Source organism: Trichosurus vulpecula, chromosome 6 (assembly GCF_011100635.1).
Source record: "Trichosurus vulpecula isolate mTriVul1 chromosome 6, mTriVul1.pri, whole genome shotgun sequence".
Taxonomy (NCBI): domain Eukaryota; kingdom Metazoa; phylum Chordata; class Mammalia; order Diprotodontia; family Phalangeridae; genus Trichosurus; species Trichosurus vulpecula.
The window spans coordinates 264,218,839-264,232,714 of NC_050578.1; the positions used below are offsets into that span (position 1 = coordinate 264,218,839).

The window sequence follows — 13,876 nt, forward strand, 5'->3', positions numbered from 1 at the left end:
AATTAAATGATTCAGTTTTCTAATCAAGAAAAAGGAACTCATTTGTTATAAACTGTGAGCACAGCATTTCTCTGGAGAAAAAAGATAATTTTCAGCACTTTGCTTTTAAATACATTTCCTACACAATCACGATATTCCTTTCACAGTATTGATCCGACAGTACCTTTCCTTCTCAAGTATCATAACTTCATGAGCTCTTATTTAGGCCAGAATATGTAGGTACTTCTTAAAAAGATGTGATCACAATACTTCTCCCAGTCCTTTCTCATTGAAGAAAATATTAGGAAAGGCAGTGATACTGACTAATGCAGAATTACAGTCTTTAGACTAACGCAGAGCATTCCATCTTCCCATAATGGAGATTGAAAGAGGATGGAAGAGAAATTTCTAAACCTTGAGATCTATCTAACAGGGACTTTCTACCTAATCAGCCAATGAAACATAAAGGAAAGTGATAGGTCTAGGCACAGTTCCCCATTAGGCACTACCAAGTTTCTCCTCACATTTCCTAAACACGGAATGCAGTAAGATGAGATAAACAACATGAAGAAATTCAATACAGACAAATAATTGAAAGTCTTATATTTAATTTGAGGAGGGAGCCTTATAAGTGAAAAATAGGGCAGAAATGACTGCTTACAGATTCTTCAAAAGGCTTTGGAATTTTAGTTCACACCAACATTAATGTGTCTAGAAAAATATCAGAATCTAAAGAAGTTGCAGTAATCTCCATTAAGAAAGGCATGGTGTCCATGAATAGGTCATGCTAGTCTAGTTGCATTCTCTCTTGGCCAGAACACTTTGGGAGGATTGTGTTCAATTTTTGATTACACACTTCAAGAGTGATACTGATAAGTTCCAGAGAGAACAGAAGAAGGCAGCTAGAATATTGATGAGGGATAAGAGAGTGACATACGAGCATTAGTTGAAGAATTTGTGATGTATGTGCAACACAGGTGGTCTTGACATCATGGATGATGAAGTGCAACAGATCTTAAACATTATATTGTAAAATTCATATATTTCATAAATCAGTGAAGGCCAGAGAAGTTAAACATTGCTCAGAATGTCACAGGTCACAAGTAGCACATATGGCAATTGGACACAGATCCTCTAACTATACAAGGTTCCCCAAATGTCTTAGCAAAGTTTCAAGCTTAAAACCCAGCACAACTCAGTGTTCTTTCCATTCCAACACAAGAGTGCAATATTTGGTACTAAAGATAGTGTGTGTGTGTGTGTGTGTGTGTGTGTGTGTGTGTGTGTGAGTGGCAGGGGGGATTGAAGCTTCCTTTAAATATTTGAATGGTTGCCACAAAGAACAGGGAATAGACATTTTTGTTTTACCACAGAGAAGATCAAGAGTAACACATGGAAGCTGTACAGAGGAAACTGAGGTTATGATAAGGAAAAATTTTCTAAAACCAGAGGTATTCAAAATTGGAATGGTTAATGTAGTGTGTATTGTCACCTTGATGTATATATTTTCCTCTCAATAAAATATTAATTATTTGATGACAAGAATTTTTTTTATTTATCTTTGTATACTCAGAGCCTCTCAAAATAGCTCAAACCAGCTTTTTTAAATGGTTGTTATCTGACTGATTCCCCCACACAGGAAAACTTCAACCAAAGGTGGGATGCTCACATTGGGATACATAAGAGAGGAGACTTCTTATAGAAATAATTTGGACTAATTGCTCTTCTACTTCCCTTCAGTCACAAAGACTCTCTAAAATACTATTTATTGAAACTTGATGATTTAACAAACAAACAAAATTAATTCTATGAATGTATATTAGGAGAGATGTTTTATTTTTTCTGCAAGAAAAGAAAAGAATTGGAGAAAAGTAGAATAAGAAATCTAGGCGAAGTTTGATTGTTTCTAATAATCAAACAAAATCATGCAATATATTGGGCCTTAAAAAGAATGCTTAGATCAATTTCTTGAAGACTCTTTTCAAGGCACCCTTTACCTCTTTGTTCCTCAAGCTATAGATCAAAGGATTGAGCATTGGGATGACCACGGTGTAAAACACAGAGACCATTTTGTCTGTATCAAAGGAGTGGCTAGATTGGGGCTGTAGGTACATGAAGAGAAGTGTCCCATAGAACACAATCACCACTGTGAGGTGAGAGCCACAGGTGGAGAAGGCTTTGTGCCTGCCCTCAGCAGAATTCATCCTGAGGATGGCCACAAGAATGAGCATGTAGGAGACAAGGACAACTGAGAGTGAAGACACTAAATTAGTTGCAGAAAAGATCGTAATGATTAATTCAATCTCACTTGTGCCTGAGCATATAATGTACAAAGGAGGGAGACTATCACAATAGAAATGTCTTATAACATTTGATTCACAGAAGGATGAATTAAAAATCTTAATTGTGATGAGAAGGGATATCATGATGCTATAGAGATAAGAGACAGCCACCAAGACCCAACATACCCTGTTTGATATGATGACCATGTAGAGGAGGGGCTTACAGATAGCCACATAGCGGTCATACGCCATGGCTGATAGGATAAAAAGTTCACTGATGATAAACATCAAAAAGAAAACTAGTTGTGTTGCACATCCATTGAAGGAAATTGTATTTTTCTCAACTATGAAACTGGCTAGCATTTTTGGACCAATGACTGTGGAATAGCCAAGATCAACATATGCCAGATGCCTAAGAAAGAAATACATGGGGGTTTGTAGGTGGGAATCAACACTAGTTAGGATGATTAAACCCAGGTTTCCTAGAGCTGTGATCATGTAGTTGAGTAAAAACACAACAAACAGGGGACCTCGAAGCTCAGGACGGTTCGTGAGGCCCATAAGAATGAATTCAGTCACGTGGCTCCCCATAGTTTTATTCAACTTGGTCATTTCTTCCATCCAAAGAACATGATCTGAGAATAAAAAGAAGTCTTTATTCAATATAATTTCCATGATTAAGCAGTTAAGGGGGAGAAATGTCTTAGATAAATTAAGCAGTAATTCCCCCACAAAATATTATATTTCACTGTCACATCATCATATCATGTTAAATATAAAATCATATCATGTCATCATTATGTTACCAAAAAGAAAGTGATTATGGATTTATTTTACAGAATAAAGAATCAATTGTGAAAATCTTTAACTCATGGAGACAGGATAGAATAATACTGTGAGTAATTTTAAAATATTTTAACTAATCAGTGTGTAGATACATTATTATAAGACAGTGAAGGAGGATTGAGTATATGATAACACTTAATGGAAGAATTTTGGTGAATTAGGTATCACATTGATCTTGTAATAAACAAGACTTGGGTTCCAGAACAATATCCAAAATATTTGTGGGTGACCTGGAATTATTCATATAACATTCTGGTAGTCTGGGTTACTGTCTACAAATATAGATTGAAAATAAAATGATGGCCAGTCTTGTCAAGATGTAATTTTCTTCTTAAGAGTGCCCAGACCACTGAAATAAAGGTCCAGTAATTATTCCATTTTAAATCCTTCAGACATGAAATATATGACACCTTGGTAACAGCATGGATATCCATCCTCTCTATAGCTTCACTTCTCTGTTGTCTTTCCAAAGATAGATAATTTTGCAGCAAGGATTACAAAAGCTTAAAATGTTGACATTTGCAATGCCTATAATTTGACGACATGTGAATGGAATTTAAAAAATAAGCTTGTTCTTTTGATGTTATCCATTTGCATAGCATAGAGCTTAAAGTTCCCTTGGCCCTCATATTTAATTTTTGATTAGCGCACCTTGATAAATCTATTTGTTTGTTCTGTTTTCAGAAAAGTGTAGGTGATATTGGTCATAGCTAGGACATTTCAGCTGGCTACATTTCTAACACCCTTTCATGTAGTTTGAATTTGAATGAATTCAAAACATGGTCCCTAAATTGCTCAATTAACCTTGCCTTACCCAGGTGAGCATTGTTCTTGGCTATTTGAGTTGAGATTCTTCAGATCTACATGTTTTTGTCATATCAACTTTACTGAGAAGATCACAAAGAATAATATTATCTACTCACCCAGAAGATAGAATCTTTTGTAGCTTGTTCATTCTATTCCTTCTGCCAGCTGCTAGGGGTAGAGTTTATAGGTTTCTTAATCCCCATGAGACCATGTCCCTGAAGTACTGGGGAACATGAAAAAATTTCCTATTATTGTTTGCTAGAAATTTCCAAGACAAAGTGTCTGTGTTATGTAACAGTGTCTAGAATTTTAACTAATACCAAAAAGAATTTATTAAATACAAACTATTACCAGGCTCCTGATTGTGGATGCTATTATGCAGGTTGTGTCAGGCTCAAGGACATGGCAGAGGCTTCTGGGAGAGTTCTGCAGCCAATTAGAACAGCTTTTTTTTAACCATCCAAAGACCAAAAGCCAAGTAGATAAAGAATTTAAATTACCTTGAGTATTCTATAACATTCGATGTGCAGGATGTAGTCTAGCTTACCTTTTTGTACACATATCTATGACAGAAGGTATAAATAGGCTCAGTGTTGGAAATAACCAAGAATAGCTGAACAGGATAAATTGCCTTTAGAGTGTTACAAAGAGCTTTTAGAAAGTACTAGGTTTTGCAGTGGATTGCTCCAGAAGTTAAAAACTAATACATATCTACCCTCATAAGTAGCCAGGTGATCTAATAATATGTTTTTCCTCTTTTGTCCTTCTTGCAAAATAGGGTTAATAATAGCACTTACATCCCAAGATTTTTGTGCAGCTCAAATGAAACTATTATCAGGTATTTTTTGGCAGAGTTGATATGTTCGTGGGGTTGCAGTCAGGAAACCTGTGTTCAAATGTGACCTCACATACTTACTATCAGTGCAACCTTGGGCAAGTCATTTAATCTTATCTGCCTCTGTTTCTTCAACTTCAAAATGGAGATTGCAATAACACTTCCTGAGAGAGTTTTTATGAGGATCAAATAAAGTATTATTTGTAATGTGGTTAAAACAGTTCCTGGCATAAGGTAAGTATTTAATAATTACCTATTTCACTTTCTTAATGATGCCAAGAACTTTTTTGAAAATGGATCATTAATTGTATTGACTTGAAACATTAAAAACAATAGTGTCAAAATAAATTTATTGAACTCTTAACTCTAGAGATAGGGCACTCCATTTTAGGATATTCCTAATTCTTGGTCATTTAACATAGCTTAGCGTTTAGAAGCCTGGCTTGGTTGAGTGAGAAAGAGAGATGGTAAATCCAGTCTAACATCACACTAACATATGTAAGTAAAATAAGTAGGCACTAATATCAGTAGTCATCAATTTTGGTATATTGGGAGAAGATGCAGGACTCAGTAAATATTTCTGATGTGTCACAAGTCTTTTTCCCAATCTCCTATATTGATCAACAGAAATCAATATTCTCTAGGGTGAGTAGTTTTCCCAATTTTATGAAATCCTTGGATTTAGAGGTTCTGAAGAAACTATGATACTGACTTAGTCTGTATTCTTTATCCCATCATTAATTTTGACTAATGTATGTTGGTTTGAGATCAAACTTGCCTTTTGCTTTTGAAGAATATATCTCCATCCTATCATTATGAATGTGCTGCTTTGTTTCATGAGAACAGAAGCTTCTTGAGGACAGATACAGTTTTGATTTTGCTATTGAATCCTCAGCATGTCTCCTAGTACCCGCTGTATAGCAGGAACTTAATAAATATCTATTAAATAATGTTGAACCAGAAAAGTTTAGAAAGAAGAGAACACTTACTATGTAGACTACATAAGAGAAATAGCAGAGAGAAATAAACGAACAAAATAAATGGACGGAATCTCCCATGGTTTGACTAACAAGATATTAGTTTCATTTTATGTATTGATATTCTTCCCTCGACCCACAATGATGCTTATAAAATATGATTAATGGCTTTTGTGTGTGTTTCATTCTTATTCCAATTAATGCTTAAAGTAAAATTAATGATTTAAATCAATACATTGACATGTCTTTTGTTTTGCTGAATATAATGCTCATTGCCTGGTAATGTGAATCCATATCTAGTGGAGCAACATTTCACTGCAGCCTGATTAGGAAATGCACAATATCAAGAGTGATAGCGTGCTCTGACTTCTGGCATTAGAAAGCAATGAGTTTTGACAGTGATCTCAATGGCTACCTAGCATTGCCTACAATTCTAGCAAAAACTGTACTTGACTATACACTCCCTCACTGTGGGTCTTATCAGTGAAATAATACTCACAAATAAACACATGCCCATCAGTTCCCCATAAAAACAAAAAAAAATGGAGGTCATCCTTGCCCTTCTATTATTAAAGAAGACAACTTACTTTTTCATGCTGGAAATAATTTACTTTAATTATAACCCCAATATATTTGAAATTATTTGCATTGTGCACAGGAAAGAGCTGTTTTATTGTACAATGTAAACTTTTTGAAATATTAGATGATAAGGCTAGTAATGTCATCACCCTACATACACATTTACTGGGGATGTCTTGTGTGCCCATCTCTGTTTAATCCCTATTCAGAACTTGCAGTATCCTTGCAGATACAGTATTCTCTCTCTTTCCCAGATATTTGGCACCAATGATAGGGAATGAAAGACAATGGGATGAGTGTTGCATAATGTATGGGAGGCTGACCTTAAAATCATGAAGACTGTGGCTCAGGGCTTGGCTCTAGCACATAGGAACTGTTTATTCTTGTATGTGCCCAGAGGCTATTATACCGTACAGGACAGAGAGTGTGCTTCACAGATACTTGTCAATTGCTCGGTAGACAAACATAGCTAAGTTCATAGACATAATAAATATCTAATCTTTTCTTTTATATGATGGTCCCTTTTATAATTAGCTCATCAATCCACTTGGCATCACTGATGAAATGTGGTGTAATAATATTAATGATAATAATAGCGATCACTTAAATAGAACATGTTACATACCAGGTGCTGTGATAAGCACTTAACAACTATTGTGTAATTTGATTCTCAGAAAATCTTTGAGGTAAGTATTCTAATTATTACCACTTTATGTATAAGGAAACTGGGACAGAGTTTAAATGCCTTGCTGAAGTTAACACATCTAGCAAGTGCCTGTGGTTGGATTTAAACTCCAATCTTCCTGACTCCAGTCCTGGTGCTCTATTCACTGCACTACACACATGTCCATGTATGATATGGTAGTCTTTGCCTAATTTCTTCCAAATGATTTAGTAGTGCTTGCAAGAGTTTTTGTTAGGAAAAAATATTGCACCAAACAACGTAAGTTGTTAGCTTTATTGAATACGGGAATATCAAGATCCTTTATTATGTGAAGTTTTACATTGATCACTTTGTATTCTTTAAGCAGTGATGAACAAGATTGATACTTTTGATTACCTAGAAAAAAAATCACAGATCAGTCATATGCTTCTTCCTCTTCCTTTCCAATTGCCCCATTGCCAACATTCTAGGAAGAAAGACACTCTTGGGTTCCACCTCTGCCAACAAGTCCCCCTACAGATATAAATGGTGAAAGAGATAAAACACGCAAAATGGAATGAGATCTAAATTATAGCTGTAGCTACTTCACTGAGGTTATTTACTACAATGTCATGCTCCTCTGAAACGAGCTTGGCCTCAGGACACCACTGATATGTGCCTTGGCAAAAGAAGAGGACCCTTCCCTAGAAATTCTCTTTGCTACATAAACTTCTTATGTGCCTTACGTTTGGTTGAGAGTCATTCAATTGCTGTGTATAAACTTTTGTCCATTTTACTATTTCAAAGATGTTCTGAAGGTGTTAATTTTACAAGTATCCTTTCCCTTTGAATTATAACTAAGTTCTTCACTTTAAATAGACAGCTATAATTCTATCCTTGATATCTTTCTGTCTAACACTGGGTTTTGTCACAGACCTATGTGTGAGTTGTGCATATGATGCCATCTTTGTATAGTTAGACTCTGCGCAGAGGTTACTCATTATCATCTCTGTGATTTACCTCATCCCGTGACAGACATTGTCCTCTCAGGTTTTGAAGGAAACATTCTGTGTCTATGAGCTTCTTCTCTCTAGGTTCTCAAGTGAATTTCAGCTTTCATTACTGCATCATTCAAATTTTTCCACTTCTCTCACAATAGCACATCATCCTCATGATCTTGAGCAAACCTACACAAATCAAGGGCTTGCTGACATGATATCCTGACTGCTGCGTGGTCTACAGCCAGGATAACTGGTCCTCTCCTATGCTCCAGTTCCAACACTTTAAACAACAAATTAGGTCTTTCATCAACACAGAGCATCTCCTCCCATATGAAAGATGATTTTCAAACTCCCATTTGTCTGTGTATTTTCTTCCTGTTTTTACAACACACAGCAGAGCTCCCAGAGGATTTGCCTATCTAGGGGTTTCTGAGGTGATGTTCTATCCTTATGAAGATCTTGGCTAGCCCCTACAAAGAGGGCCACAAATCATTACACTTCTACGGAGTCATGGAGCTCCTAGGAATGATTGCTATTCAAAGAAACTGGCAGAAGGTTTGAAGACACTTTTCACATTTAGGTGTTGTATGGACAATCAGATCAGAATATTATCTTCAATCTATATACATCTCATGGTTTCCTGGTCTTTGATATGATGGATTCATTTAAATCTTGAATTACATCATTTCAGTCCTTGTCCACAACAACTGCTCATGGATAGACAGGAAGAATGCATTGCGTATGATTCTCAAATCATGAATGTAATTGGAATGCCTCCAGGTTATAGCAGAATCAAATTGATTTAGGCACGGAAAATGTGATTGGAGGCTCACAATATACATGTCCTTGACATGGTAGAGTTTTCCAATTTTTTATAGAGGGGGGAAGACAGGAAAATTGGGGTGAAGGCACTTGCCCAGGGTCACACAGCTAGTAAGTCTGTCAAATGTCTGAGGCCAGATTTGGGTTTTGTTCTGCTTTGTCTTTTATTTATATATTTCCTCTTAAATAGACTATTTCAGAATAGTGAGAAAAATGTAAGTGCTTTCATTATATACATTTTAAGACTGTTATAAGAATTTCAGTAAGAAAAACGGAATAACTGCTGACATTCAGATAGAGTCCATAAACATTATCTTATCAAAGCTTCATAGCAACCCTCTGAGGTAGGTAGAATATATATTTTAAAACTATTTTACAGATGAGGAAACTGAGGCTTTAAGAAATTAGGCAAATTGCAGCAAGATTGGATCCAAGTCTTCTTGATTGCAAATCCAATATTTTATTATATCCCTTACACTTTTACACATGCACACACACACATGTGCATGTATATACATACATATATGAACACAGACACATAGGTACATATGTATATGTGTGCATACATATAGACACACATATATATGTGTGGATGTATGTGTGTGTGTGTTTGTATGTATGTATACACACACATGGGCTGACTCATACCATCTTTTCCACCAGCAGCCAGCATAGATCTGCCACTGTAGTACTGTGTTAAATGTATTTTCTGACATTCTGGCTCAGCATTGTCATTGAAATTATGACTTCAAGCGTGAGACCTCTGATTATGTCACATTGTATTAATAGGAAAACTTGGGGCAGCTAGGTGGTGCAGTGAGTAGAGCATCAGTCCTAGAGTCAGAAGGACCTGAGTTCAAATCTGAAACAAACTAAGAGAAGAATTTGCAAACACAATATCTATAAAATTCAAAATTTATTTATCCCCAAATGAGCCTCCCACCTTTGGCTGAAGTTTTCTTCTGTTGTGTAAGAGTCAACCCATTTACTAAAATTGAGAAAGTTCTGGAGCCATGCCCTGTGCTAAGCATTTGCAGACATAGATGAATTTAAAAAAAAATATATTTCTTTCCATCAAGGTAATTACATTATAGTAAGGGAAACAACATGTCCACGAACTCTCACTACCCATGTCGATTGCCATTCTTCTTTCAAATATATCTAAATGTCAAGTTTGTCCTTACCGTAACTTCAGTTTGCCAGTTTCAATCCATAGATGCGCAAAACTATGATTCACCAGTTTGACAACTAAAAACTAACAAATAATAATCATTTTCTGATTGAATACTGGAAGACATGTTTTTATACAAAAAGAGAGAATTGGGAAAAATTTGATTAAGAAATCAAGCAAATCCAAGATAGCATTTGATTCCACTATCTAATAATATACTGTAATCAAACTCCATCTTGGATTTTAAAGAGAATGCTAACATCATTTTTGAAAGATTCTTTTCAATGCACCTTTCACCTCTTTGTTCCTCAAACGGTAGATCAATGGATTGAGCATGGGGATGACCAGGGTATAAAACACAGAGGCCATCTTGTCTGTATCAAAGGAGTGGTTCGAATGGGGTTGCAGGTACATGAAAAGAAGTGTTCCATAGAACGTAACCATCCCTGTCAGGTGAGAGCCACAGGTGGAGAAGGCTTTCTTTCTGCCCTCTGAAGAGCTCATCCTGAGAATGGACAAAAGAATGAGCATGTAGGAGATAAGGATGATCAGGAGGGAAGAAACCAAATTAAATGCAGAAGGGGTCATAATGATTAATTCAATCTCACTGGTGTCTGAACATATAATGGATAATAAGGGGAGAGGGTCACAGTAGAAATGTGTTATTATGTTTGATTTACAGAAAGACAAATTAAAAATCTTAATTGTGACCAGAAGGCTTATGATAATGCTATAAAGGTATGAGATAGCGACCAAGATCCAACATACCATGTCTGACATTATGACCACATAGAGAAGGGGTTTGCAGATAGCCACATAGCGGTCATAGGCCATGGCTGACAGGATTAAATATTCACTGTTGATAAATATCCCAAAGAAACCCAGCTGTGCTGCACATCCATTGAAGGAAATGGTATTTCCCTCAACAATGAAACTGACCAGCATTTTTGGACCGATGTCTGTGGAATAACTAAGATCTACAAATGCCAGATGCCTGAGAAAGAAATACATGGGTGTTTGCAGGTGGAAATCAACACTGGGTAGGATGATCAGGCCCAGATTCCCCAAAACTGTGGATAGGTAGTTGAGGAAAAACACAACAAAGAGTGGGATCTGCAGCTCAGGATGGTTTGTGATGCCCATGAGAACGAATTCAGTCACCTGGCTCCCTGTGGTTTCATTCAACTTGGTCATTTCTGCCATCAAGGGAATATAATCTGAGAATAAAAGGAAGAAGCACCTTAATCAGTTAGCCAGTTGGTGGGCAGAAATGTCATAGACAAGATGAGTAAGAACTTTCCCACCGAATTACAATCCATTTGTATCATTTTATTATATTATATCTTAGCAATATTCTGGCCCCAATGGAAAGTGAATGTGATTTTATTACACAAAATCAGGAGTTATTTGTAAAGTTTTATAAAGTCAAGATATGAGACAGTAAAATATTAACAAAAATTTTAAATTATTTTAATTAATCAGCATGTAGAAAAAAATGGGATACTGCAGGAGAGTACCATATATGAGAATCCTTAATAAAAGCATTGTCGTGTAATAGGTATTGAGTTGTCCTTGAGGCCAAGAAAACCATGGTTTAAGAATCATATGCAAAACTTTTATGTGTGACCCTATGTTAATCTTGTAACTGTGGTAGACAAGCTACTCTCTACAATTATATGTTCCCGAAAAAAAAACCCAGCCCGTCACAAGTATTACCTAAACCATTGAGATTAAAGTTTAGCATTTCTTCCTTTCTCCATCTCCTCTTGTCATTATGAGTAAGACGTCTAGGAAAACAATATGAATAACCAAACTATATAGCATCACCTCGATGTCACCTTACTTAAGATAGAATATTTGGCTTCCTAGATTGTGAAGGTGATCTAGGTCTGGAATTTTGATGTTTTAATGCCTTTCTTCTGAGAATTCAGATGCCTGATTTTTTCCAAAAAATTTGTTTTTTAAATAAAGTTGTTCTTCAGATGATGTTCAGTTGTACAACATAGTTCTCAAACGCAATTGTGCTCTCACATATTATTAGTGATTAATGCTCTTTGACAAAAGTGATTTGATATCTCCGGTTGTAGAAAACCAGTTGTGTCATTGTTCAGAACTATCTTTCTCATCTGGAGGCTTTCCTAGCATCATTTCATGCAGTTTTAATTTTAATGAATTTACAACATATCCCTAAATTTCCCCAATCACCCACATACCCATACTGATAGAATTTTGGAAATGAACTGCTTTAACCCCATCAAAATGTTTGATACTTACTGTACCTCAATAACAAACCAAGGATAATGCTACTGCTCACCGGGAAGTTAGAATCTTCTGTGGGTTGCTCATGTTTTCACTATTGCCAGCTACTTGAGGGAGAATTTATGTGTTTCTCATTTCCCACTGAGACCATGTCCCTGAAGTACTGGAGAACTTTAATGAGTTTCCCAATTATCATCTCAGAGAAATTGGTGAGATCTGGGGTCTCTAATGTGTAACAATATGTAACATTTTACCCAATTCCACGAAATATTTCTTATATACCAACCATTGTCAGGCTCCTGGTTATGGTTGATATTGTTCCAGTTGGAGCAAGTTTAAGGAATTTTCAGAGCCTTCTGGGAGAGGACTGTAGACAATCTGAACAATTTATTTTATCCAGTCACACTCAAAAGCTTAGAAAATGAAGAAAATCTAGTACCTATAAGATAACCTAAGGTTGAATGTGCAAGATGAAGATCCTACCTTTTTGGAAGTCTATTTAGTTAAAATGGTACATTAGGTTAGTTTTTCCCAGAAATCATCAGGAGGATGTGAGGAGACTAGATTGCCTTTAGAATATTTTGTTCGGTGGGTTCTATCATAATTTACTCTTTATGACTCCATTTGGTGTTTTCTTGGCAGAAAAACAGGAATGGTTTGCCATTTCCTTTTCTGGCTCATTTTATATATGACAAACAGAGGGAAACAGGGTTAAGTGACTTGCCCAAGATCACACAGGTAATGAGAGTCTGAGGTCAGATTTGCTGTCAGGAAGATGGATCTTCCCAATTTCAAGTCTAACATTTAATCCACTGAGCCACCTAGCTGGTTTAAGAATATCAGATATCGAGCCCAGGACGGGAATCTGTTGGAGCATGGAGCCTGTGGTAGCTGGAGCAACTACCCTGGAGGATTCCAACCCTAGGCAAATGCAAGGGCACCAGACCAAACCAGCCATGAACAGCAGAGAGATCCAGCCAGCATGTCGGTCTGGGAGGTCGCTGGGTGAGTGAAACACCAGAGCAGAAAGAGGCCCAGGGCAGAAGTACTGGCTATGGCCGTGATAGAGCCCCAGGCCTCTCAGCCTAGGACAGGAGTTTGTCTGAGCTCAGTGCCTGCAGCCAGGGGAGCAGCTAGCCCGGAGGCCTCCAAACCGCTTTCTAAAAATTTGAAGCTCCCCTTCTTGAACTTTGGGGAGCCATGATGGCCAGGTAAAACGGCTCATATCCCTCCCTTGAATAAATCCAGAGAATAAAACCTCAGCAGAAACAGAGGAGCCAGAAGTGGGGCTTCAGTAGTGACAGAAGTAGGGGAGAGGGGCCTTCCTGTGGTGGCAGAAGGAGACTCGTGCAGGAAGAGAGGTGTCCCAGCAGGCCCCACCTCAGCAGAACAAAGAAAGTTACTGATCCCCAGGGGGTGGAGGTAACTAATCAACACCAGGACCCCATACTTGGCTTTGCACAGTCAGGGGAAGTGGCACACACCAGCACAGACAAGAGCTAAGACCACCCATTCTGCAGAACTGTCCCGGGGAAGAGGAGATCCCCCAGCAGCCAGACCACCCCTCCCCCACACCTCATGAAACCAGAGGCCATAGCATACAATGATAAACACAAGAAACTTAGGACAGAGCCTCCTAAGCCCCAGAAGCAGAGATTCACCTCAGAAACCAGGA

The 13,876-nt window shown here is 37.2% G+C and overlaps 2 protein-coding genes across 3 annotated transcripts; both read right to left on the bottom strand.

Moving 5' to 3' along the window:
• Window positions 1-1,934: 1,934 nt before the first annotated feature.
• LOC118853545 (olfactory receptor 8K1-like) lies at window positions 1,935-2,882 on the bottom strand. The gene has a single exon (XM_036763676.1). It carries the CDS (start codon window positions 2,880-2,882, stop codon window positions 1,935-1,937), a length of 948 nt encoding a protein of 315 aa, XP_036619571.1.
• Window positions 2,883-10,203: 7,321 nt separating this feature from the next.
• Window positions 10,204-12,865, bottom strand: LOC118853688 (olfactory receptor 8K3-like). 2 transcript variants are annotated; one of them, XM_036763876.1, is made up of 2 exons: window positions 12,850-12,865; window positions 10,204-11,111 (listed from the first exon to the last, which is right to left on the bottom strand). In XM_036763876.1, exons 1-2 carry the CDS (start codon window positions 12,863-12,865, stop codon window positions 10,204-10,206), a joined length of 924 nt encoding a protein of 307 aa, XP_036619771.1. The 2 variants fall into 2 exon arrangements, with proteins under 2 accessions (XP_036619771.1, XP_036619770.1); XM_036763875.1 differs by lacking the exon at window positions 12,850-12,865 and having other exon boundaries at window positions 10,204-11,145.
• Window positions 12,866-13,876: the final 1,011 nt, after the last annotated feature.

Bases quoted from the DNA above. Each gene is read 5' to 3' on its own strand.
- LOC118853545 (XM_036763676.1), bottom strand. From the start codon at position 2,882: ATGGAAGAAATGACCAAGTTGAATAAAACTATGGGGAGCCACGTGACT.
- LOC118853688 (XM_036763875.1), bottom strand. From the start codon at position 11,145: ATGGCAGAAATGACCAAGTTGAATGAAACCACAGGGAGCCAGGTGACT.